The 27,953-nt window shown below is 46.0% G+C and overlaps 1 protein-coding gene across 1 annotated transcript; it reads right to left on the bottom strand.

Moving 5' to 3' along the window:
• Positions 1-7: 7 nt before the first annotated feature.
• LOC135883057 (flavin-containing monooxygenase 3-like) lies at positions 8-27,953 on the bottom strand. The gene is made up of 9 exons (XM_065410095.1): positions 27,930-27,953; positions 27,517-27,654; positions 10,857-11,045; positions 9,580-9,742; positions 7,916-8,058; positions 7,198-7,397; positions 4,425-4,783; positions 4,048-4,120; positions 8-350 (listed from the first exon to the last, which is right to left on the bottom strand). The coding sequence occupies exons 1-9, from the start codon at positions 27,951-27,953 to the stop codon at positions 8-10; spliced, it is 1,632 nt and encodes a 543-aa protein (XP_065266167.1).

Genomic DNA, 27,953 nt, shown 5'->3' with positions numbered 1-27,953 from the left:
TTGTTGATTAGTTAAACATCAGAAAAACAGCAAGAAGGAGAAGAGGGAGGGCAAGTATTCTAAGCAAATTCAAGAAGGGGAAATGTTTCTGAGAATCATGTACGACTCGGGTCCTCGTAGCCTTCAGCGTCCGGTCCCACTGGGTCAGGATGGCATTTCTGGCTCCATCCCACTTCCCCGGTCCCGTCAGACAAAACTGGTATGGACTGCACGGGCCAAAGTACACTTCCAGGGCCAGCCTTGGATCCGTCAGGAACAGCAGTGGAAAATTGGGCTTCACACCAATAGCAGAGGCGAGTTCATCCATGTAGGAAATATAATCTGTCTGTAGGGTATTGCTCTGCCCATACCTTAAGGTGGGAAGGGAGAAGATATAATACATTGCTGAGTACAGTATTGTTGTACTCAGTATTGTTGTAGAAAAAAGGCATTTGGTTAATGGACACAAGGTTAACTCTGCACTTCTATATGGTGGTAGAAGGGATAGATACACCATGGAGTATATCTATTGTTGCTGTGATGCGGTATGCTATTGTTGCACAGAAATACTGTGGCAAACACATTTAACTCGCTGCAATCTTATGTCTCATTGCCTCAGTGAGAGTTTTGCCTGAGTGAGGGTTGCAGGGACTGGGGCTGCTCTGAATAAGCTACTTCTAAGACCTGTTCAGAAGGGGTGATTTCATGTGTTTGATATACAGCATTGGACTGTGACTGGATTACATCTGAAAAGGGCCAGTCTGATACTGCTGGAGAGTGAAGCCTTATATTTGTTAACAGAAGACATGCAGCGCGGACAACTACAGTGTAGGTTCCCCCCCCCCCCCCCAAAGCCCCTCACTTGTGTGCTTCATCTGGGAGCTGGTGGGCCCTGTTCCAAGGGTGAGAAGGTATTCTGTTCTCAACCTTGGCCTCTGTGCTGCAGGTGTCACTAAAGCAGCCAGTGTAACGGGCCTAATGGGGGGGATTTGGAATCCAAGCAGGAAAGAGAGGCAGAGGCAATCTAGAGGTCAAATTATGTTTTATCTCAATCAGTTGGGGAAATGTAGAAATCAGTTAAGTGGCGAATAATCACAAGTAAATCAGTTAGTTGTTTTAGCAGGAACTACTATTTAGGCTTACACCGTAACCTATGGTAAACAATCACTGTTATCTACTGTCTATTGACTATCACTATCTTAATTAAACTCTTGTTATAGGCAATAATTAATGAAATAACAGAATTTTGAATTAGAAAATACAATGCACCAGAACATAAACCCCACCATTGTACGTTCCCTGGTCAGTTTCTTATTTGCAGCCTCTGTAAGCCCAGGGTTTGGAGTAGAGATTCTTAGGATGTTTAGTTATATATTGAGCAAGTCTCTTGTGCAATCTTTGTTCACTGTTCTAAGATTCAGCTTAAATAAAGGCATGTATGTACTCCTTGATGCGATGTGCTGGGTTCTTGATTGAACAATTCTCTCTCCCCTCCTTTCTGGCTTACAGTCCCTTTGCTCAGACATTTTCACTATTCCTGTCATTTCATCTCGTCTACCTTAAGATGTTTTGTTTTACATCATTATTATTTTCTTACTTGCGCTACAGCTCACTTCCTCCTTGTTTCTTAAACTCTAATTAAAGGGACACAAACTTATCTTTTACTGCTGCTTATTTCCCCCACATTCATTCTTGCTTTACCTTTCTCACAGTTTTCTAACACTCTTTTTCTAATAATTTCTTAGATTACTTAGAGACACAGTCCTTTTTCCTTGTTTAACTATACTTTTCTTCCTTTAACTTTTCCTCTTTTCCCTGTGTACCACTGTCTTGCCTCTTTCTAGGTCCTGTCCCTGTTGTGGCTCTCCCTTCTCTTCTTGTGATCTCTGTCTTTCTTGCCCTTCCTGAACTGGACTTTCTTCCTTTCAGCTCTATCCCTATTGCCCCTCCGATGATGCAACTTAGCCTATCCATTGGCTCCCCACTTCCTGCATCCCTTCTTCTCTGGTGCCAGTCACTGCCTCACTCACTACTAGCCTTGCTCTCTTCCACTGCTGTTTTGCCCCAGCAGCCTCCAGTGCAGATGGGGTGTTACACCAGCATGACAGGGGTACTCTGCACTACTGTGGCCCTGAGGCCCCAAACTCTTTCTATTCTATGCCTTCTTGGATCCTGAGGACACATCCCATGGCAACACTATGATCTGGCTTTGTAAGGGATGCAAAAGCAAGTACTTTGGCTGGCAGGATTACTACAAATAAGACCACACTCTGTTAACTCCAGCAACAGTTGTCCATTTGTTATAGATCATGTGATTCTCTCACCTCATATTTTAAAGGTGACGTAAGCTCGTGAGCAGATAGGCAGAGTTGCCAACTCTCCAGGTTTGTCCTGGAGTCTCCAGGAATTAAAAATTAATCTTTAATTAAAGATTATGTCATGTGATAAAACCTCCAGGAATTTGTCCAACCGAAATTGGCAACCCCACCAGCCAGGGAGTTCAAATAAAGCCCTAACGCTAGTTCAGTTCAAGTCCCTTTCCTCAGGGCCAGCTTTCTCAACAGAAAGAAGATTCCAAAACAGGATCAAAGTAACAGAGAACACTTGGTAACAACTGACAGCTTTCCAGCTGACGGCAAGCTGGGAGGGGAGAGGACATCTCCTGCACTTAGGTAGGCTCTCTTGCGACAGCTTCCCTTTCTTTTATAGCCCCACCCTGAATCAATCACATAATGGGCAGAGAACCAGAGGGAAGTCGTGAAGATCAAAGGTATAACTGGGTTCAAAAAAGAATTAGAGAAGTTTCTGGAGCATAGGTCCATCAATTGCTATAGCCAAGACAGCCAGGTATCCAACCCCATGTTCTGGGAGTACCTAAACCTCTCACAGCCAGAAGCTCGGAGTGGATCACTCCATAAATTTCCCTGTTCTGTTCATTGCCCCGAAGCACCTGGCACTGGCCACTGTTGGAAGACAGGATATTGGGCCAGACGGACCTATGGTCTGACGCAGTATGGCCATTCTTATTTTCTGCTTGTAACCCCTTTCATGAGTTAAGGAGTGCCTGTATACTTTGTCCCTGGTGAGAAGATGCCTATAATAATGGACTGTCCCCCAGACTGGAACTAACCTTGCTGGTCGGGAACTGAATTTGCATTTTGCAGGGAATTCCATGATTTTGAAAAAATCATTAATTCTGAATTGGAATGAAATGTCAAATTTCAAAATTTGCCGCAAAATGAAAATTTTTAGCTACAGATCAAGGTTGTATTTTGATTTTGACTCTGTTTTATGCTGACGTTTATAAAATAACACAAAAATGTAAAAACATTAAAAACTTAACATAAAATAAAAATAAATACATTTCAAAACAAAAAGTAATTTCAAAATTGAAAACTCAGAAAGTTCCAGTCCAATAAGGTTGGATTTTGACTGTCAGAAATGACACACTCTCATGGAACGTTTCAAGTTTAACAGATCCATATTTTCTGACAGAAAAACGCCCCACTGGAAATTTTTTGACCAGGTATGTACCCAATACAACTCCTGCCGAAGTAAAGGGAAATGCTTCTATTTACTTTAATGAGGGCTGGGTCAGGCCTGTAAACAGGATTCTCCACCATTCTGAGGGCAGCTATGCACTATCAGAGTGAGAGAGGTTCAGAACAATGGGGTGTGTGTGTTTGGGGGGTGCTGAATGCTTGTTGAGGAGGCCACAGAGTTTTTAATGATCCTGAACCTGGTGCTGCAGAAGTTTTTTCTCTGTTATATTTGTTCGGTGGGCCAAATAGGGGAGAACCCAAGTTCCCAGGCTGAGGAGAGCACATGATATACAATATTTGGGATGTGTGCTGGGGTGGGAAGTGGGAGTTTAAAAGAGTGGCTCCTTGGAAAAAGCCACTTGCTTATTGGATGGCAGGTTGTCATAATGTATCGGACAGAGCGTATGCATTACAGAGATCAGACCATAACATTATGTCGGGTTTATACAGAAAAGACAGGCCGTGGTGGCCTTTTTCATGCACCCAGAGCACGGAGGGCTACCTGAGAAGTGCACTTTGCACATACCATTTGAGCTTTTTCCCCATTTTTTCATCAATATCTTCCATCATGTCATTCACTGGGGGAAGCTTATATAACCCTAGAAAAGAACAGGTACAAGGTCACTAGTTTATTCCATCTCCTAATTAATAAGATACTCTTCCAGCCTCTCACCCATGCACTTAGTTAAACCAGCCATACTCCCACTGATCTACAACTTCTGGGGTGAGCAGGCCTAGCAAATCCCATGAGGTCTGCAGGTGCACAAATGAACGCCTGCTTCTCTTTTTGGACCAGATCCCCAGCTTGAATCTGCAAGGAATTATAGGTTGCATAGCAATGCTAGTTCTCACAGACAAGCTCATCTGGGACAGTTCTCCGCCCCCCTATTTCCCTTCACCTACCCTTAAACACCCTTATAGCCCAGCGAGCTTGGAGATCTGATGTTGGAATAATTGCACCAAGCGACTGGACCAGGCCAATGACAGCCATGGTTGGCTTCTCGAGTCGAGGAGGAAGGATGCCCTTGTACAAAGTGACCTCGTTGTCTCTGCATTTGATGATAGCGTTGTCTTCCATGAAGGGGTAGGAGTAGCTGTAGCCTGTTGCAAAGATGACAAAATCAACGTTTTCCTGCACAGTCCCATCCTGAAATATAGCTGAGGTTTCCGTGAATTCCTTCACATTGGGTTTCACCACCACTGTTCCACATGTGATGCGGCTTGGGAGATCATCATTGAACACTGGCTCTTTACGGCTGGTTCTATAAAGAAAGAAAAGCACAGAGGCCTGTAGTGGGGGGAGGGATAGCCCAGTGGTTTGAGCATTGGCCTGCTAAACCCAGGGTTGTGAGCTCAATCCTTGAGGGGGCCATTTAGGGAACTGGTGGGGGGGGAAAAATCTGTCTGGGGATTGGCCCTGCTTTGAGCAGGGGGTTGGACTAGATGACCTCCTGAGGTCCCTTCCAACCCTGATAAAGTGCTTCCTGGCTAGGAGAAGCAGAGAGATCACTGTGTTTCTGTATGCGAATGTCAGGAAAAGGCACTAACCCTTTTTCCTTGAGCCTATGGTTACCCATCGCCAGCGCTCCACAGTAGAAATTCCTGTACTTGCCAGCTTGCTACCTCCCAACACTAGTGCTCAGGCATGAGTTGATTTACATGGCATTGCTGGAGTACCTCTTCTTTTATTTGTAATGTAAGGCTGCAGACAGGATCACTTTAGCAATGAAGGGTTTTATCCTTTAAAGCTCAAGGAACCGTCTTTCTCATAGTAATCGCTTTAAGGCTGAATAAATAATTCGCAATTAATTTAGAATCTTTCTTTTGCTTATGGGATATCCATGAATGGATCACGATTTCCTCAGAATCTACCATTTTAAATTATTCAACAGTCTTTTTTTGTGTTTTAAAAATACCCAACCTATGGCTGGATTGGAAACAGTGCTTCGCAAGTCATTTGTATTCTAAATTTGCTATTTGAACCTAGATTTGGTCAGATAAGTCACATGGTATTGTCTGTGTTCCCTGGTAAACTGGGGCATAAGCAATTCTGGCATGAATGCTCATAGGCATGAATTTAAAAGCCAGTTTCCACAAACAGGTCTGCATGCAATTTTGAAGTTTCCTTTACAAAAATATTGGTACTAATAAACTCATTTTTGTGGGACAGGGAAACATCGTTTGGTCTGTGTTTGTACAGCACCCAGCACAATGGAGTCCTGAGCCAGGACTAGGGCTTCTAGGTACTACTGTGATACACATGATAAATGAATATTTGTGAGAAACAAAACACATAAATATTGACAAATCAAATTCATTTAAAATTTGAATAAAACAATTTTTTTTCAGTATTTGGCCAACTTTGAGTTCTAATAATCTGGACACTATCTTTTTATATGTATTATAATTGACATTTAATTATGAGAGAAACAAGGTGGGGGAGGTAATATCTTTTATTGGACCGACTTTCTGCTTGTGAAAGAGAGACGCTTTCATGCTACACCTAGCGTTTCTGGTCTGGAAAAGGTAATCCGGTGAACATTCTGATGACCTCTTCCATATTGAAGAAGAGCTCTGTGTAAGCTTGAAAGCTTGGCTTTTTCACCAATAGAAGTTGGTCCAATAAATGATATTTTCTCATCCATCTTGTCTCTCGCAAATCCTGGGACCTCATGGTTGCAACAACACTGCATACATCACATAATTACAGCTGTTCCTTGAAATAGGATCTGCTAACTCACTTTTGAGATTTGGTGACATCACTGTAGTAGTGTATCTAGTTGAAAAAAAAAACCTATTGTTGCCAGGGTTTGAGTTACTCTACCCTAAACAATGAGATTGGGTCCACTGATCTCCATATACTGGACAACGTATGGAATACTGCACGTTTCCCATTCTTTCAGCTAGAGCTAAAACTAAGATCATCCCCATGGTGCAATGAGGTTTAAAAGCAAAGTCAGTCCAAACATGGACTTCACTGGCATTCTGAAGTCCCTGCCAACACATGGGGCGTTTCAGAAGTAAATTAATCATTGAATTACCTACTAAAGGTAGTGATGTGTTTTTGGATTTAGGCAAAGACGTGGACATTGTTTAGAAAAGTATGCAGTGTAATTGTAGCTGTGTCAGTCTCAGGATATTGGGGAGACAAAGTTGGGGGAGGGAATATCTTTTATTGGGCCAACTTCTGCTGGTGAGAGAGACAAGCTTTCGAGACACACAGAGCTCTTCTTCAGTGTAAGCTCAAAACTGTCTCTCTCACCGACAGAAGTTGTCTCTCTAATGGCTTAGGAAAGACATTGCTGTACTGGACCAGACCTAGTCCTGATAGTTTGGAGTCCCATCTCCAACAATGATGCATGAGCGCATAGCAAACTAGCCATGTGCACCTCTCCGGTTGCATAACTCTGAGTCCATATGGATTAGAAGGGACGGAGGATTCCTTTCCTACTCTTGCAAGCAATCCATATGGCTCCTGAAGCGTGAGATTTCATTCACTTGTCCTGCACTCTTATTTTTAAGCTAACCTGCTATAAACCTGCTGCCTGATGAGAAGAAAGTACATTGATGCTACCAGTAGAGTGCAACCGGGACACCACTGTGCTGCCTTTTCAAAGCTGAGCAAGGCTTTGCCTTCCTTCTCAAATGCTTTGCAGGGAGAATCCCATAAAATTACCTGTTCAAAGGCATCAGGCCATAGTTCTCATGCTTAAACCACTTGTTCATCCTCCTCACGTACAGCCAGTCGCTGACGGAGGTGGGAAGGGTATCCCTGAGAAAGGTTTCAAAGCGAGTCACAGTCAACATATCCCAGGGGTAGCCATTGTCCCAGACGCGACTCATCACCCAGGAGCCGCTTCTAGAGCTGAGATAAACCTAAAAAAAAAAAAAAAAAAAAAAAGGACAAAGCAGGGTGAGGCCATTACCATTCTAGAAAGGCAACTACAGCAGAGTGATCACTGGTAGAGGCCTCTTCACCACTTCAGTACTCCAGTTTTACACCAGTGTCACCTCACGGACTTCACTGCACTTACGTTGGGGTAGAACTGGAGTGAAGCAGTGGTGAATCAGGCCCACTTCACACTCCTCCAGCTCCAACCCAGAACTGGTGGGAAGATATACTGCAAAGAAGTGTACATTGCGGGAGTGACACCTACAGTGCTATGCGCTTGGCCTGCTCTTGATTACAATTTGTGCCACGTAATGTATTCCTCCGGCATGCGACCATTCTAAGCTTATGTTAAGTGTATGAACTTCAAAGCCACCTAGAAGACCTGGATGCCTATTCCCATTAATTGGGTGTCCAAATCCATGATGAGACAGCTTTGAAACCCTCAATTATTGTACCTCAATAATGAGAACTAGCAACTCCACAGCAAGACAGGGAATTGTACCTGTGAGGCCGTGTGACTGAGTTCCACAGCAATGTCTGAACCAGAGTTTCCCAGTCCAATCACAAGCACTCTCTTCCCCTTGAATTTTTCCGGTTCCTTGTATTCCCGGCTGTGGAAGTAGCTACCTTTAAACGTCTTTAACCCTGAGGAAAAGTGGAAAGTAAAATGAGTTCATCTGGATATTTAAAGGGATAGATTTTACCCACTTGCAGCTGGACCCCTTTGCAGTAATTTGTGGGGTTCGGCATTTAGTCTCTATCTGATTTCCACAGCAGATTTGCTCATTTCACAAGTCACAAAAAGGATGGTTCAAACTACTCGTGCTACAAACTCCTCCTAGGATTTGATAGTTCAAGGGGGTTCTTTTTTGCCTTGGAAAAATCTAAGGCACAGGACCAGGAGCCAATAGTGCTGGTTCCGTGTCCAGCTCTTCCACCTTGTCTAGTTTTTCTAGTTTTTCAAAGTTCTGAGCACCTGCAGATGGAGTGGTGGGTGCTCAGCAGCTGTGCAAATGAGGCCCATCACCCCTCTGAGATTCAGTCTTCTCAACTGTAAAATCATGTACGGTGAGGCTGAATTCACTCACACTGGTAAAGAATGTTGAGACACTTGGACAGAAAGCACTACGTAGATGCAAAGCATCCTCATCCTCATCCTCACCAGGCATAAAGGTTCTGCCACAGCATCTTAGTTGATTGCCATGTCAAGAACCCAATTACTCCAATGAAATTGCAGATAATAGAAGCACTCAGAGGTCATTGAGAGCAGAATCTGGCCCTGCACATTTTGCGGTGAGACTTCCTACTCCAAGACAAGAGAACACTTGCTTGCATAAAAAAACATTGCATTTGAAAATAGGCCTTGATCATTTGAGAGGATTTGAATTGTTAACATGAACAAAGGACAGAACAAAATCCCCAGAAACACCCTCTCCAAGTTGTTCTAAAGAGATTAATCCTGTGCCTTCGTAATGCCCTGCCAAATAGTAAAATTTGATGACTATACCATTGCATAATGTTTCTCTAAACAAAAAGCTGGGGTTTATATACCGTAATTGCTAACATTGTACTTGACAATTATATGGTCTTGGTTTTTAATACTGCTTATAGTTCTGAACTAAACAGTTATTAAGAAAGTTTGGCAAGTTTTTAAAGCTATAATTAGAACAAGTTGAAAAATGCTTATTTTTTGTGGGCGACAAGGTGGGCAAGGTGATATCTTATATTGGATCAACTTCTGTGGGTGAGAGAGACAAGCTTATGAGCCACACAAAACTCTTATGCAGGTCTGCATGGCTCGAAAGCGTCTCTCTCACAACAATAAAAGATATGACCTCCCCCACCTTGTCTCTCTAATATCTTGGGACTGACACAGCTACAACTACAAGGAATACAACATATTTTTTGTGTGAAATTGTAAAATTATTTTACACAATTTTCTGCAATTTTGTTTTGAATTTCCTATGAAAGAGAGGAAACTGAAATGATTTTGTTTTCAAAAAATCATTATTAGTACAAATTTTCAGGTTTTGGTGAAGTTTTTGAAAACTGAATTAGTTTCCAAAAATTTAGTTTTTTTCAATTAAAAAAACCTCCTCAATGTGCTGATGAAAATGTTTTGACTAGTCCTTGCTGTAATATATGCATTGCACACACACAACTCACCAGGGAAGCAATCAACTGGGAAATTTGGATACACATGATGCCCCGAACAAACCATAACCGCATCAAATACAGCTGACTCTTCCTTCCCGTCCTGTTTTGTAATAACATCCCACTGTCCGGTGACAGGGAAATCGGGGCGTTTTTTTATACTGCTGACCATAGTCTTAAAAGAAACAAACACATGAGTTTGTATTCATTGGCACACGATTCTGCAGGCAGATAGCTTTGTAAATGTCATCGGTCTTACTGGATTCACAGTAGAGAGCTGGGCGAAACCTTGCTCCACTAAACTCCATAGGAGTTTTGCCATTGACTTTAATAGGGCCAGGATTTCACTCTGGAATACATGTGTAAGAGCTAATGAACTGGCCTTGACCCCAATAACAACATGCCAAATTATTTTGATTTTCCTGCCTGGCGTTCTCTTACTGCTTCGCCAAAGCGACACCTGACAAAGATGGAAGTCAGTTACAGAGATGTGTTTTCAGTGATGTACCATTCTTAGAAGGTAGGTTCTTTGGGGCAAGGACTGTCTCTCTGTTCTGTGTTTGTACAGCTCCTAGCACAACAGGGTCCTGGTTCATGCCTGGGGTCCTAGGTGCTATTGCAATAAAGATAAATAATAATAATCACTTTGATCTGGGTGACATTTTGGAATCAGAGTTGGACAAATGTAGCCTTTTGGTATGTGTTCACCCAATAGCAGACTGATTTTCACAGGTTTGTTCATTATTAAATCTCAGTCAGTTAATGCTTCAGGTAAATTTCAGCCCATGAATGGATTGCTCAGGACCAGTTCTTTGCTATACTTAATTCACTGTTCTCGCTGTGTGATGTCGTCTAAGCCACATGGGATTGTTTTGATTGGATGACCGAAACATTTATTTTATAAACAGGAGGAAGGCTTAACTTGTATTTAAACCCTGTGTGTCTCCTGTCTAACATTCAGTTACTCCACCACCAAAACACCGTGTAGATAGAAGCCAGACTCAGAGGGGATGTTTTGAGAAGCACAGCGTGACCCATTTGCCCTTGTAAATTACCAGCAGACAGACTGATTATATTTGTTCGTTGCTCTGAATTAGTCAGTTAAGGCCTGATGGTGCTCATCTAACGAGGTCAGCAGGGGTAGAACTCCAGCCTCTGCCCTCAGAGGAATAAAGGGCTGGGAGTGAGTTATTCCGCCACTAGGAGCCACTCTTCTAATGGGGACAGGAAGTAGGTAAAGCCATGATTCCGGCCCTCCATGCACTGGCCTTAGCAGCTCTAAGTCTTACCTTGAACTTTATATATCTTAAAAGAGCAAAGTGCTTGGCATACATCCTGATGTACTCTTGGAGCTTTGAATTGTGCATGTAATTTGGAAAATCATCAGGGAAAGGGAAGTCAGGGAAACACATCATTTCTTTGCAGGAGTTGGTGAACACGGAGCGGTAAATGCTGGCTCTGCCTTCCTCGGCACTTTCCTACAGAGAATAATAATAATTAACAAAACAGCAAAAACATCTGCACAGAAGGTGACTGCAAGACTTGCTGTAACACGGTGGAGATTCACTCACTAAAGAATTAGCTACAGAGACACAATTCTCAGCTTACCTGGGATGCTTCATCCAGCGTTCCTGCACACATAAGATGAGAAGCGCGAGCTGATGATGAGTTACAGTGTGCTACCAGTGTTGCCAACTTGCAACATTTTGTGTTTATCTTAAAGCCCCAGCTCCTGGAAGCAAGTGATGACATGAGAATCTAATCTTTCATTTTTTAACAGAGTAAGCTGTAGCCCACGGTTGCAGAGAAAAGCTTGAAAATGTGACCTGAGTGTCCCCTGGAGGCAAGTAAGAAGAACCCCAGATTTACCATTTAAAAAAAAATCATGATTTTTATGCCAATCTCGTGATCTTTTCAGGTCTGATTTATGATTTTTGAACACCTGGGGTTAGCAACACTGGGTTATTTGGAGACGTGCCATTGTAACCCATGGTCCGTGTGCATGCCATCTTCTGCTCTCTATCTGGGTAAGTCTGCTTTGACTCTTCAGCTCCAGGTGGGGAAACTCATCCTTTTAGCTCCAGAGGTATCAGCCTGGTTTGAACTCCAGTGTGCTAGTCAAAATGTCGGCTATCCCACAATTACAGAGAAATACGCTACAAGGTCAAAATTCCCATTGACTTCAATGGGAGCAGGATCAGACCCCTAAGCCCCAATTCTACAAGGCACTTAAGCACATTTTGCTGAATAGGGGTGGACTTGAGTATGTATTTCAAATTAAGCAGATGCTTAAATCCCATCTTCAATGGGATTAAAATTAAGTGTGTGTTTTAGTGCTTTGCTGAATCAGGGCCCATGTTTTTACCATGTAATTACAGAGTACAGAATTCACCAGCCAAATCCTACCAAGGACGGACAGAAATGTTTGGTATAAAAATAAATCCAGTCAAGAAAGAGGACTCTAAATTTTAATATAATAGATGTACAGAAGTGCTGCTGCCTTCTCCAATCCTATGCTCCTTTCATAGCGCCTCTCAGATTCTATCACAGGCAGGGAAGAAAGAACATACGCATAACTTCAAATCAATACTCTTTAAAACAAAGTTGGAGGGAGTGTTGTCTAGGGAAGGTGACCAGGAACCAGGACTTGAGTTATATTCCCAGCTCTGCCACGGGCCAGCTGTGGAACTTTGGGAAAGTTACTTCACTGCTGAGAGAGACAAGGCTGCTGTGACTCAGTTTCCCCATCTATAAAAGGGGAATAATAATACTACGCTAGCTAAGATCACTTTGAGATACTCAGATGAAAGACTCTAAACAGATGCAGATTATTATAATCAACTCCTCCTCCATTTATTGGCCGAGACCACAGTTCAGGTCTTCAGGAGGTCTGTGGTTTCTTTGCTGCAGAGAGTTGCTAACATAAAACCAAAGCTCAAAGCAGGGCAAGGAATTTGGCTCCCCATCCCCTCTGCTCCACCAACACCCCCTTCCTTGTCTGCTCGTTTGTCAGATTTTTGCACAATCCCCTCCTTCTTCGCAGCCACCTATGCCTGGTTCAACCTCTCTGAGCTCATCCACAAGGCCCCACCTGTCCCTATTTAAAGACCCACTTTTACTGCCCCCACTCTGAGAGCTAGGGTGACAAAATCACACGTGTCTTGACTGTGATCCGAGGCAGGATTTCAACTCAGGCTTTCAGAGGGACAAGGGTAGTGCCTTAATCAAACTCCCTTTAATACGAACATGAGAGTTTGGTATGTGGAAAATGCAGAAAATTAAGAACATAAGAATGGCCATACAGGGTCAGACCAAAGGTCCATCTAGCCCAGTATCCTGTCTTCCGACAGTGGCCAATGCCAGGTGCCCCAGAGGGAATGAACAGAACAGGTAATCATCAAGGTAATCATCAAGTGATCCATCCCCTGTCGCCCATTTCCAGTTTCTGGCAAACAGAGGCTAGGGACACCATCCCTGCCCATCCTGGCTAATAGTCATTGATGGACCTATCCTCCATTAACTTATCTAGTTCTTTTTTGAACCCTGTTATGTGTGGCTATTTGGCTTTGTCTGCTGGTGAAATGCAAAGGTCTAATGCGACCCTATTGAAATTAGTGCTAAAAATCCCATTGATTCCAGTGGGTGCAGGCTGTGGCTGGAGTTGGTTAGGATGATGCAGGGGGAACTAGCTGGGAGAAATAGTATGTAATTTAGAAAAAAAGAATTGGACTGAACAGCCTGACAGATCTATTTTGTTGTGTACTAGTCTCACAGGGGAAGTGGTACATGTCATGATATATGGAATCGCCGACTGTCTTCACCGGGAGGCATTTATTAAAGAAAACAGCTACATGTTACTGAAAAACAAACAGGCTTCCACACAGCTTGAGTTCCAGTCTTGTCTCTCCCATTCACCATGGGGTGGGTTTCAGAGACAGAGCTCCAGCCCAAGCCAGAACGTCTACGTGGCTATTTTTAGTGCTGTAGCCTGAGCTACGAGATTCTCTGTTTTATTTTTTGCTGTATAGGCGTACCTAGAGACAATGAATGGCTGAATATCATACTGCCACCTATTACAGGGCAAGCTCTAATCTCCTAGGAGGTTTAAAACTTGACCAAGGCATTGAGAAATGAAACGGGTGGGAAGAATCTTGCATTGGCAAGATGGGGATACAGGAGATAGCCCCACTGATACTTATGTGCTAAGCATTAATTTGATCGGTAGTCGGGAAGTTGCCAGTGACCTAAGGGTTAAAGTAGGCCGTTGCCAATTCATGCTGAGTGTTTAAAGTTACCTGATATGTGTGCATTTGTACTTGTGCTCTGCAAATGGGAATGTGAAGTAAGAAGGGTTATGTAATGAAAACAGAACAAAACACATAGCTCCCTATTAACAGGTAATGAGGTGCAAGAAAGGGAGTTGAACCTTTGTCAACTGCATGCTCCTTAGCTGGATTTTTAGCTGCAAATACAGGAGTATCTTTACCTGTTGAGATAAGGAGCTTTATAAACATCTGGGATGGGCCCTGCTTTTATTCACCGCACTCAGTTTAACTGATTAAAGAAATACAGGATCCCCCTAAAGTTCCTCTGCTTTGTCTCAGGTGCAAACAGATTAATGACTCTTTGTGTGACAGCCTGGCTATTCTTAAGTGACAGGCAGAGAAACCACAACCCTGTTGTTTAAACACAATATCACTGTCAACAAGTTTGAACAAGTGATGGCCGGGAGAACTGCACAGTGAATTGTCTGCCAGGTGCAAAGCTTGGGGATCTCGAGACATCTAGACAGACTTATGTGCAGTGCTGGGGAGGAGCCGATGGTCATGGTACATGAAGGAACCAGTGACATAGGGAAAGGTAGGAGAGAGAGCCTGGCAGCCAAATTTAGGCTGCTAGGTAAGAAATTGAAGTCCAGGACCTCCATAGTAGCATTCTCTGAAATGGTTCCAGTTCCACACCCAGGGCCAGTAAAGCAGGCAGAACTGCAGGGTCTCAATGTGTGGATGAGATGATGGAGGAGGGATTTAGGTTTATTAGGGACTGGAGAACCTTTTGGGAAAGGAGGAGCCTGTACAGAAAGGATGGGCTCCACCTACACCAGAACAGAACCAAATTGCTGGCATGTAAAATGAAAACGGTCATAGAGGAGTTTTTAAACTAAGGGCTGGGGGAAAGCTGGTGTGGAGGAGCTCATGGTTCAGACAGAGACATCCCTTAGAGGAGGATCTATTAAAGGGGACATAGGCGCCAACTCTGTGGAAAGGGGATTCTCTATATCTTAGTGGAGAGGACAGAAGTTGACAAAGTACAGGTAGGAACTGAAGAGCAATAGTCAAATGAAAAAGAGTCCCAGACAATTACGCCACAGGAAGGCAGAGAACTAAATACTGACAAGTTTTATGAGTGCTTGTACACAAATGCTAGAAGTCTAAATACTAAAATGGGTGCCTGGTAGTAAATGAGGATATTGATATAATAGGCATCACAGAACCTTGGGGGAATGATGATAATCAATAGGACACAGTACTACCAGGGTACAAAATATATAGGAATGAAGTGTTGGTCGTGCAGGTGGAGGAGTGGCACTATGTGTGAAAGAAAGCATAAAGTCAAATAGAATAAACATTTTAAATGAATCAAACTGTACCACAGAATCTCTATGGACAGAAATTCCATGCTTGAATACTAAGAGTATAGAGGAGGAATGTACTACTGACCACCTGACTAGGATGGGGATTGTGAAATGCTCAGGGAGATTAGATTTCAGAGTAGCAGCCGTGTTAGTCTGTATCCGCAAAAAGAACAGGAGTACTTGTGGCCCCTTAGAGACTAACAAATTTATTAGAGCATAAGCTTTCGTGGGCTACAGCCCACGAAAGCTTATGCTCTAATAAATTTGTTAGTCTCTAAGGGGCCACAAGTACTCCTGTTCTTTTAGGGAGATTAGAGAGGCTACAACAACAGAAAACCCAATAATAATTGGGGATTTCAACTATCCCCATATTGACTGGGTACATGTCATCTCAGGACGGGATGCAGAGATAAAATTTCTAAACACCATTAATGACTGCTTCTTGGAGGAGTTAGTCCTAGAATTCACAAGGGGAGAGGCAATTCTTGATTTAGTCCTAAGTGGCACACAGGATCTGGTCCAAGAGGTGAATATAGCTGAACCATTCGGTAATAGTGACCATAATATAATTAAATTTAACATCCTGATAGGGGGAAAATACCAAATAAACCAACCACAGTAGCATTTTACTTCAAAAAGGGGAACTACATAAATATGAGGAGGCTAGTTAAACAGAAATTAAAAGGAACAGTCACAAGAGTGAAATGCTTGCAAACTTCATGTAAACTTTTTAAAAACACCAAAAAAGAGGCTCAAACTATATGTATACCACCCCCCCCCAAAAAAAACCTGTAAGAGGACCAAAAAAATGCCACCATTGCTAAACAGAGTAAAAAAGGCAGTTAGAGATAAAAAGGCATCCTTTAAAAATTGGAAGTCAAATCCTACTGAGGAAAATAGAAAGAAGCATAAACTCTGGCAAGTCCAGTGTAAAAGCATAATTAGGCAGGCCAAAAAAGAATTTGTTTTAAGTACATCAGAAGCAGGAAGCCTGCTGAACAATCAGCGGGGTCACTGGACAATCAAGGTGCATAAGTAGCACTCAAGGAAGACAAGGCCATAATGGAGAAGCTAAATGAATTATTTGCATCGGTCTTCACTGCAGAGGACATGAGGGAGATTCCCATACCTGATCCAGTCTTTTTAGGTGACAAAGCTGAGGAACTGTCCCAGACTGAGCTATCAATAGAGGTGGTTTTGTAACAAATTGATAACTTAAATAGTGATAAGTCATCAGGACCAGATGGTATTCACCCAAGAGTTCTGAAGAAACTCATATATGAAATTGCAGAACTACTAACTGTCGTGTGTAGCTTATCACTTAGATCAGCCTCTGCACCATATGGCTGGTGGATAGCTAATGTGATACTGATTTTTTAAAAAGGCTCCAGAGGTGATCCTGGCAATTATAGGCCAGTAAGCCTGACTTCCGTACCAAGCAAATTGGTTGAAACTATGTAAAGAACAGAATTATCAGACACATAGATGAACACTACATGATGGGGAAGACTCACCACTGCTTTTGTAGAGAAATCATGCCTCACCAATCTGTTAGCATCCTTTGAGGGAATCAACAAACATTTGGACAAGGGTGATCTAGTGGATATAGTGTCCTTGGACTTTCAGAAAGTCTTTGTCAAGGTTCCTCACCAAAGGGTCTTAAGCAAAGTAGGCAGTCATGGGTTCAGTAACTGGCTAAAAGATATGAAACAAAGGGTAGGAATAAACGCCCAGTTTTCACAGTGGAGAGAGGTAAATAGCAGAGTCCCCCTAGAATCTGTACTGGGACCTGTGCTGTTCAACATATTCATAAATGATCTGGAAAAGGGGGTAAACAGTGAAGTGGCAAAATTTGCAGATGTTACAAAATTACTCAAAATAGTTAAGTCTAAAGCAGACTGCGAAGGGTTACAAAGGGATCTCACAAAACTGAGTGACTAGGCAAGAAAATGAAAGATAAGAACATAAGAATGGTCATACTGGGTCAGACCAAAGGTCCATCTAACCCAGTATCCTGTCTTCTGTCAGTGGCCAATGCCAGGTGCCTCAGAGGGAATGAACAGAACAGGTAATCACCAAGTGATCCATCCCCAGTTGCCCATTCCTAGCTTCTGTCAAACAGAGGCTAGGGACATCATGAATGAAATTCAATGTTGATAAATGCAACGTAATGCACATTGGAAAACAATCTCAATTATACTTACAAAACGCTGGGGTCTAAATGAGTTGCTACGCAGCCTTGGCCACTCTGGCACCAATTCAGATCAAACAGAAGTTGGCCGGGGACCAAATGCCATTTCCATAGGAAAGCTCTGGATGTGATGGAATTATTGCACCTTTCGCCCGAGGAGTTTAATGTGCAAGAGTTTAATGAGGAGTTTAAGGCCTGGCTTGACAAAGCCCTGGCTGGGATGATTTAGTTGATGTTGGTCCAGCTTTGAGCAGGGGGTTGGACTAGATGACCTCCTGAGGTCTCTTCCAACCCTAATCTTCTATGATTCTATGCAGGACCCCAGGAGGTGGGTTAATGATCACGTGTCCCATGGCAGCTGTTTTCGAGCGCACAGCACCATTGCAGTACAGGGGTGAAGAATACCATCCTTAACCGGAAGTGCAGGGGAAGAGTTCAGAGGCAGAGTGGAAACGACCAGTTTGGAATTTGGCCAGGATATTGGGGCTAAAGCCCAGTTTCATACAAACAGGTCCCTGTAATGATCAGAAGTGATCCTGTGAGTGGTGTCACATCTCATCTGGAGGACGACGCCTCCAGCAACTTGGTGCCCCCTTGAACATCACACTAGGGACATGTTCAATATTGATTCAGAGGGAAGAGTAACAGGAGTACTTGTGGCACCTTAGAGACTAACAAATTTATTAGAGCATAAGCTTTTGTGGGCTACAACCCACTTCTTCGGATGCATAAAGAGTGAACCATATATTGAGGAGATATATATACACACACATACAGAGAGCATGAACAGGTGGGAGTTGTCTTACCAACTCTGAGAGGCCAATTAAGTAAGAGAAAAAAAACTTTTGAAGTGATAATCAAGATGGTTCAGTACAGACAGTTTGATAAGAAGCAAGTGTGAAAATACTTACAAGGGGAGATAGATTCAATGTTTCAATGAAGAGTGCCACTTCCCAAAGCACCAACAGTATTTCCTGCACTGCTCAGAGGGACCTTGAGAGGTCAGCAAGTCCAGCCCCTTGTGCTGAGGCAGGACCAAGTAAACCTAGACCCTCCCTGACAGGTGTTTGTCCAACCTGCTCTTAAAAACCTCCCAAAAATGGGATTCCACAACCTCCCTAGAAACCCTATTCCAAATCTTAACTGCCTTTAGAGTTAGAAAGTTTTTGCTAATATCTAACCTAAATCTCCCTTGCTGCAGATTAAATGCATCATTTCTCCTACCTTCAACCCTTGACATATTTGAAGACTTATCAGGTCCCTCCATCAGTCTTCTTTTCTCAAGACTAAAGGTGCCCAGGTTTTTTAAGCTTTCCTCATCGGTCAGGTTTTCTAAACCTTTGATCATTTTTGTTGGTCTTTTCTGGTCTCTCTCCAATTTGTCCACATCTTTTCTAAAGTGTGGTGCCCAGAACTGGACACAGTACTCCAGCTGAGGCCTCACCAGTGCCGAGTAGAGTGCGACAGTTACCTCCCATACATACGACACTCCTGTTACTACACCCCATAATGATATTAGCTTTGTTCACAGCTGCAGGGCCGGTGCATCCACTAGGCAAACTAGGCAGCCGCCTAGGGCGCCAAGATTTGAAGGTGCCAAAAAGCGGTGCCCAAAATGTCTGGGATGCTCACCCGGCGCCTGCTAAATGTGTAACCCTCTTTGATCAGCTCCGGCCGGCCGGGAAGTGATGTCATTCCTCCTCTGGCCGCCGGGGGCGCTGTGTTGCTCCCTGCTGCTCTGGCTCTTCCCCAGGGCCCAGCCCCTGCTCAGCCCCGCCCTGCCCCCACTCCCCTGAGCTCTGCAGCAGAGACCCGGCCCCAGCCATGCCGCTGGCGAGTGCTGGGGGGTAGTTCCCCCCTGCCCCCCAAGCCAGCCCCGCCCCCCCGGAGGCCTGCCCCCCCATGGAAGCCGGGCCTCCCCCCCGCTCCCGCCTCCCCCACGGAGGCCTGGGGCACCCCCCCACGCGGGGGGGCTGCGTAGGGCCCAAGAATATCTAGGGATGGCCCTGGTACCTGCCACCCTGCCCTCAGCTAGCCCCACACCCCCTGTCTCCAGCCAACCCCACACCCCATCTCCAACCAGCTCCGCATTCCCTACCCTGCCCGAAGCCAGCCAGCCCCACACCCCCTGCCCTGCCTGCAGCCAGCCCCGCACCCCCTACCTCCAGCCAGTCCCGCTTCCATCCAACCCCTGCAGCACCCCCCTCCCTGAAGCCAGCCAGCCCCGCACTCCCCTGTCTCCAGCCAGCCCCTGCCCCACACCCCCATCTCCAGCCAACCCCGCACCCCATCTCCAACCAGCTCCACATCCCCTGCCTTGCCTGAAGCCAGCCAGCCCCACACCCCCGTCTCCAGCCAACCCCGCACCCCATCTCCAACCAGCTCCACATCCCCTGCCTTGCCTGAAGCCAGCCAGCCCCACACCCCCATCTCCAGCCAACCCCGCACCCCATCTCCAACCAGCTCCACATCCCCTGCCCTGCCCGAAACCAGCCAGCCCCGCACTCCCCTGTCTCCAGCCAACCCCTGCCGCACCCCCCTGCCCCAAGCCAGCCTGCCCCAAACCCTGTCAGGTTATTCATTTATTTTCATTAAATATGTAATCTAAATAATGAAAATAATAAATTTTCAAGCCGAATATGTATTAATTCTAATGAACAATGCCATATTATGCAGTATTCATTTTTGAAAGTTTATAATAAGTGATGCTCCGGGGGGAAGGGTGGGGGTGGGAGGCGCAAGGTGGAAGTTTCGCCTAGGGCGCAAAATATCCTTGCACCGGCCCTGCACAGCTGCATCACATTGGTGATTCATATTCAATTTGTGATTCACTATCATGCCCAGATCCTTTTCAGCAGTATGACCACCCAGCCTAGACAACTCCAATCCAAGCATCCCTTGGTAATGCAATATGATATGGATACAATGTGTGCGCCCTCTGTGAAATTAGACAGTGGCTTCACACCCATTCCAAGCAGCCAGGTGTTCCACCACAAAAACCACCCTCTGAGTTGGTACTAACTGGACCTACTGTTGTCAAGGCAGTAGCCATGGTCCGAGTGGGCAAAGGGAGTGAAATCCCTTCTCTCTCCTTGAGATGGAGCCTGCAGATTGGTGTTGAGGCATGGTTACAGGGCAGAGTGAAGGAAACGGCATCTGGAGAGGTCTTTGGTTTCCAGAGTTGTCAATCTGGGCCTCTCCGGCTGGAACTCCATTCCAACATTTAAAAAGAAAGGGTGGTGCAGAAAGAAGTGGTGCGTAGAGGCAATGCAAGCGCTCCTGCGTTTTTGTTTATGCAAGTGTTGCTGTAGCTGTGTGACAAAGTGGGAATTCTCTTAATGTTTTGTATGAATATTCTCTGTGTGTCTCAGTTTCCCTTATGTGTTGCACAAGTATCTATTCTAGGTGGTGGGACAAAGGTGTGTGATCGTTGCAGAGACCCTAGAGGGCAGGTGTGACTGCTGTCTAGCTCCCTGGGCCCAGACAATAGCTGGGCACTCTGTATCGTGGCAACTGATGGCCGGGGCCAATCCTCTGCAACAGCCAGCCGGAGGATTTGGAGAACAAAGAGGCGGAGGCCAGGTAACCAGTCTTCCTGGGAAAGACACAAAGGACGGAGGAGGAGCAACAGGGCATGACTGAGGGTGGGCTGCTGGAAGCAAGTCAGGCTCCTGGTTTGAGACTCGGGGAGCAGAGCCCATGGCTCTGAGTTCTGGATCCCCCCAGACGGTCTTTGCTGAATGTCCCTACTTTCTGTGCTAACAAGCTCTGTTCTACGCTGTGTTCCAGACGACTAATAAACCTTCTGTTTTATACGCTAGCTGGGAGTCACTGCTGACTGCAGCGTGGGGGTGCATGGCCCTGCTGGGGGGAGGGGGCATGTAAGGCTTCCCCAGATGTCCCATCCAGTGGGACTCCCTGCGGGGAGCTCCCGGCGTGAACAGGGGTGCTGAACGCTCCGAGGGCAGACCCGGGAGGCGCTGAAGCAAAGGAGGCTGCCCTAGTGAGAGTGAGCCGTGAGGGGAATCACACTACAAAACGGTCCTGTCTGAGCTCCATTCCAAGCAGCTCCAGAGCACCGAGCCTGTGCCCCCGTGGCGTAGCTAGGAGTGGAAATTTGGGTGGGCTCTGACTTTCGGGTGGACGGGCAATGCCAGACTGTGCTATCCACTGACCATGCCGACTGGCTGTGCAGCCTGTCCAGGGAGTGCTGATCCCCTCGGCTGTGCCCTGACTCTGCAGCGGGGGAAGAGAGGGTGCTGTTGCCTCATTGCGGGGTATGGGCTGCTGCCCTTCAGCTGGGGGCTCGCATCTCCTGCAGGCCGTATGGCCCCTGTGCAAGGTTGCCTCTGGCTGCGCTGCAGGGGCATGAACAGGGGCTTGTCTGTGCACACAGCTTGGCCCGGACTCTTACTGAATTGCCCAGCAAAGTGCATCCTCTCCTGGGAACACTGCAGAGAGACTGGCCTCGCTCCTGCCTCCGGCCGTGCAGAGGATGAGCCGTGCGGAGAGCGCCACAGGGCAACGGGCAGCCCCCGAGCACCTGCTAGTTCAGCTTCTCCCTCGATGCCACACCCTCTTCCTAGCCTTGGGTGCCCCCAGACACAGGGCTTCACCTCCCAAGCTGGGCACGCGCATGGGGCGGCTCAGAAAATGACAAGGCAGAGCTGCCAGAGCATGGCTTTCTGAAGGGCGGGTGCATAGCTCCGCCCTGGATTTCAGGTGCCCGAGTGACACTCCAGGGACTATACCCCTGCTCAGATTTGGGTGGGCCATGGCCCACCCATTCCCACCCGTGGCTATGCCCCTGTTGTGCACCCATGACACCTAGCACACCTGCATTCCAGCTCTGGCCTTTGATGGCCGCCTCATCTCCTGGAGAAGGGTTAGGTTCTCTGTCCAGGCTCTCTCTGGGTTGTGCTGGCCTGTCATTGTCTCCTAGTTACTCCTTGGAAGCCTCAGCTGGCTCTGGCAGCTCTCTGCCCCCTGGTGGTTCTTCCTGTGAGTCTGAGGCTTGTGCTGGGGGAGGGGAAGGCGACTGTGACGTTGTGCAGTCTACATGGTTTTATAAAAAATTTGATAAGTGACTATAATGCAAATGGGATATGCTTTGTGCAAAAGGTCTCTTGTAAGGTATCATTACAAAGCTCATAATCTACTGAGTGTGATCATCCTATTTGTAGAAATGTACCACTCTTGTATCTAAAACTAGAAATATAAAATGTAACTCTGAGGGCCTATTGTAATTATGTAAAGTGTGGGCCATTAATGATGGTTTGGAATCTTGATGACTCCCATTGTCTGCAGATGGCTGTTTACCTGTGAGTCTCCCTGTATATGTGTGTGCTGGCAAGTGAGTAATGAAGTCTTGCAGTGACATGTGATCATGTCACCTGAACTGGAATCCATCTTTAACCTGGTGCTTTTCCAGTGAGGGGAGGGGGTGGGAACCCAGAGGAACAAAGGGTTCCCGCCTTATGCAAAAGATATATAAAGGGGTGGGAGAGAACAGAGGGGGAGAGGAGCCATCATGGAGAATCCCCTAGATAACACCTAAGCTGGAACAAAAGCTGTACCAGGGGAAAGAATTGTGCCCAGGCCTGGAAGGTGTCCAGTCTGAGAAAAACTTACTGAAGCATCTCTGAGGGTGAGATTATCTGTATTTAGTTTGATTAGGCATAGATTTGCGCATTTTATTTTATTTTGCTTGTGACTTACTTTGTTCTGTCTGTTACTACTTTGAACCACTTAAATCCTACTGTCTGTATTTAATAAAATCACTTTTTATTTAGTAATTTACTCAGAGTATGTATTAATACCTGGGGGAGCAAACAACTGTGCATATCTCTCTATCAGTGTTATAGAGGGCGAACAATTTATGAGTTTGCCTTGCATAAGCTTTATGCAGGGGTAAAACGGATTTATCTGGGTTTAGACCCCATTGGGAGTTGGGCATCTGAGTGCTAAAGACAAGCACACTCCTGTGAGCTGGTTTTCAGGTAAACTTGCAGCTTTGGGACAAGTGATTCAGACCCTGAGTCTTTGTTAGAGCAGACTGGAGTGTCTGGCTCAGCAAGACAGGGTGCTGGAATCCTGAGCTGGCAGGGAAAACAGAAGCAGGGGTAGTCTTTGCACATTGGGTGGCAGCTCCCAAGGGGGTTTCTGTGATCCAACCCGTCACAGTGGCGTAGTCGAGCAGGATCTGTGCACAGCTGATTGCTTTGAGATACTGGTAGTGATTTTAAGTGAGTTTTAAGTGTGGTGGCTGGAGAACAGACAAAGTGGTTACTGGTTTGTTATTTTCTGTTTGCTTATTTCGGGAAAGGAAATTAGGGACAGAAAAGGAAGCAAAATAAGTAAGAATGAAGATCAAAAGAAGCTAAAACTACACAAGTTGCAAATTGCCCAGAAAGACTGAACAATGGGCGCTGGAAATGTCTCTGTTAACTAAGAAGCCCCTGAGCTGAGTACATCTCAGTTTCAGTGAACTGCAGATGGGTGTGGCCCAACCTCTGTCTGTGCTGAAGCTGACTGGAGTGTCTAACCTAGCAAGACAGGAGGGGAGGGGTGCCTGTTCTGGCAGGAGGGTGTTCTCTGTGGTATCCCAGCTCATCGAGTGGTGGTCTCAAGGGAAGACAAATCGAAACTGATGTACTATTTGCCTGGGAAAAGGCTGACCTGGAAAAAGAAAAGGCTGCCCACCAACCTGGACTTAAGAGACAAAGCAATTAAGACCCAGAAGCATGACCTGGCTGTAATGGAGTGGAAGAGGTGCACAGAGACATGTATCCTGGAGCTGGAAGTTGGGGTCCTGGTGACTGCTGCGGTGGGAACAAACCCCAAGGACTCTAGCTGGAAGCAAACCCAACCTGAGTGAAAGGGGGGGGATTTTGCTGGCCAGCGAAAGGTCCCTCATAGCTGGTAGCTGTGAGCCTACAGCTGGGTCAGGGTCTCTTTCCCTTTTGGGGGACACAGGAGTGTCTGCCCCATAGGGGAGCCCAAAAACGAATTTTAGGTATACTGCCTCCGCCATGGTCAGTGTCCAAGTCTCTGGCAGTAAGTTCAGGAGGAGGGTGTGACGTTGTGCAGTCTACATGGTTTTATAAAAAATTTGATAATAAGTGACTATAATGCAAATGGGATATGCTTTGTGCAAAAGGTCTCTTGTAAGGTATCATTACAAAGCTCATAATCTACTGAGTGTGATCATCCTATTTGTAGAAATGTACCACTCTTGTATCTAAAACTAGAAATATAAAATGTAACTCTGAGGGCCTATTGTAATTATGTAAAGTGTGGGCCATTAATGATGGTTTGGAATCTTGATGACTCCCATTGTCTGCAGATGGCTGTTTACCTGTGAGTCTCCCTGTATATGTGTGTGCTGGCAAGTGAGTAATGAAGTCTTGCAGTGACATGTGATCATGTCACCTGAACTGGAATCCATCTTTAACCTGGTGCTTTTCCAGTGAGGGGAGGGGGTGGGAACCCAGAGGAACAAAGGGTTCCCGCCTTATGCAAAAGATATATAAAGGGGTGGGAGAGAACAGAGGGGGAGAGGAGCCATCATGGAGAATCCCCTAGATAACACCTAAGCTGGAACAAAAGCTGTACCAGGGGAAAGAATTGTGCCCAGGCCTGGAAGGTGTCCAGTCTGAGAAAAACTTACTGAAGCATCTCTGAGGGTGAGATTATCTGTATTTAGTTTGATTAGGCATAGATTTGCGCATTTTATTTTATTTTGCTTGTGACTTACTTTGTTCTGTCTGTTACTACTTTGAACCACTTAAATCCTACTGTCTGTATTTAATAAAATCACTTTTTATTTAGTAATTTACTCAGAGTATGTATTAATACCTGGGGGAGCAAACAACTGTGCATATCTCTCTATCAGTGTTATAGAGGGCGAACAATTTATGAGTTTGCCTTGCATAAGCTTTATGCAGGGGTAAAACGGATTTATCTGGGTTTAGACCCCATTGGGAGTTGGGCATCTGAGTGCTAAAGACAAGCACACTCCTGTGAGCTGGTTTTCAGGTAAACTTGCAGCTTTGGGACAAGTGATTCAGACCCTGAGTCTTTGTTAGAGCAGACTGGAGTGTCTGGCTCAGCAAGACAGGGTGCTGGAATCCTGAGCTGGCAGGGAAAACAGAAGCAGGGGTAGTCTTTGCACATTGGATGGCAGCTCCCAAGGGGGTTTCTGTGATCCAACCCGTCACAGCGACTATGTGGGTTGGGGGGTAAGGGCGCATCTTCCCCTCTCTGGCCCCACGAAGAACCATCAGAAAAAGGAAGAAAGCCCCAGGTTACATTACCTTCTCTGCAGCCTCTCCCCTGAGGATTGGGAAGCTGCTCCTCTCAGGGTGGGGGCAATGCAGCCCCTATGCCAGAGACAACAGGGGCCCGGCTGGTGCAGAAAATCAGCAAAGTTTATGGGTAGCGCCTTTTCTATTGCTTGGGAGGATCTTCATGAGGAAACCCTCTCAGACGTCTGCCTCCAAAGCCCCCTCCCACGAGTGCTAATGTGTGTGTGTGTGAGCTGTCCCCTTGTCAGCACATCTTTGCAGCAATACACAAACATTAGTCCTGTCAGTACCCCATTTCATAGATGGGGAGACTGAGGCAGAGAAGTCCAGCTCCGTACACATGGTTAACAAGTGTCAGAAGCAGGACTGGAAGGCCGAAGGTGCTGGTTCCTGCTAGCCCACACTGCCTCGCAACATTTCATCGCAAGCACAATGGAAATGAGATTCGGTTCACTGTGGGCCTTATTCCTTCGCCCAAGTGAGAGAATGAAGAACGAAACCCTGTGATCTGGCAATAAGCAACTCTTTGAATAAGGCCCCTATCAGAGTCACGGCTTTGTCTGTGCTGTCGGGAGGATCAGGTCATGAGAGCAGGGCAACAAGAAGAAAGTTGCAGTGCTTGATGTCAACTTTTGTCCTGCAGGCAGAGTCTTTTTATACAGGGCCGGCTCCAGGCACCAGCCCACCAAGCTTGTGCTTGGGGCGGCACCTGGAGGGGGGCGGCGCTCCGGCCGCCGGGGAGAGCGGGGCCACGGCCGGGCTCGCCGCCCTGCCCCCTGCGCTCTGGCCGCCGGGGGGAGAGCGGAGCCCCGGCCGGGGCTCGCCGCCCTCCCCCCAGGGCTCCGGCCGCCCCCCCCCCCCACTGGGGGGGGGGGGGGGCGGCCGGAGGCTTTTTTGCCTGGGGCGGCAAAAAAGCCAGAGCCGGCCCTGTTTTTATAACATGGCTCTGCGCTGAGTCTAGATTCATTCCTGCAAGCCTGCCGACTGCCACAGAGAACATACATGCAGGAGGGTCACTTTGGGGGGCAGGGGTACTGAAAGGTTCTTCTCCTTCAGGGGTGGTGGAACCCAGCAAGGAGTCGAGCTTTCGGTGCTACAGTAAAGCAAAACCAAACTCCTTCCCTGCACTCCAGGGGTGGGCGGCTAGGGCGCAGGGCTCTGATAAGACAGCAAGGCCTGATAAGGACTGCACGTGGCACCATCATCGGACGCAACTTCCCTCCCACTCACTGCCAGAGTAAACGAGTAAGAGTTGAGTTTGCCTGGCTCAGACACAGCTGGCTCGGATTCCCGTCCCCAAATTGTGCCCTCAGCCTCGCTTCTAAAAGCATTAAGCCGGAACTAGAGTTTGCTTTATTTTTAAGACATCTAATTAACTCTTAAGCAGTAAAATCTCAATAAAGCCTCCACAGGGTCAGTTATATTTCTGACTGTTCTAACATGTGGTTGCACAGCACCTTGTGATTAACACAAAGGAACTTTTACAGGGACTGACAGCCTGATTTTCAGAGCACCCACAGCTCCCCTCTACTCCAAATCAGTCTGTGGCTGTGACTGTGGTTAGTAAAGTGACCATTAGCACAGATTTCACTACCCTGTGCAAGTGCCATAGAAAGATATGGTGCTCAAAAGTTAGTGATCTGTTCTAAACAATGAACAGATGCTTCTCCTGAAGAGCAAACCAGTCTATAGGCATCAGGGAAAGTAAGATACAAGACAGGGCATATGCAGAATGGAGTGACAGCTGGGATGCGACAACACCAGCCGTATTCTGAAATCATAATGTTTTGTCATCCGCCAATGAGCTTCCCACTTACTGTGAATTTCCAGAGCCCTCCGATGTCATCGCTTCTCTCAAAGCAGGTGGGCTCCAATCCCTCGTCCAGACAGCACTTAATGGAGGCCAGTCCACTCACGCCAGCTCCAATGATTGCCACTCTCTGTACCATGGTCTCCTGCGGCAGAGAAGGAGCACACCTCTTCAGTGCATAGAGCTGTCGGCGAGCAGAAACCACAGCATTTCAGCAGAATGGCTTAGAACTTTATTAGAGAAGACTAGGCCACCTTTATGGACAGAAATATCGCACACATGCTCACTCTCTCTATAAATATAGTGGTAGCTTGTTCTGATTCCTATTAACACTCAGTGATGTGAAACAGATCTAGCTGCAATAAGGGAATGAAATGGAGCTGATTGATTGCCCAAGATCTGCAGGAATGTTAAACTCACAGTTGTCAGCTGTCCACTCTGCAT

This window comes from Emys orbicularis, chromosome 8 (assembly GCF_028017835.1).
Source record: "Emys orbicularis isolate rEmyOrb1 chromosome 8, rEmyOrb1.hap1, whole genome shotgun sequence".
Classification (NCBI taxonomy): domain Eukaryota; kingdom Metazoa; phylum Chordata; order Testudines; family Emydidae; genus Emys; species Emys orbicularis.
The sequence above is the reverse complement of the archived record's forward strand: the minus strand, read 5'-3'. Positions and strand labels throughout refer to the sequence as shown.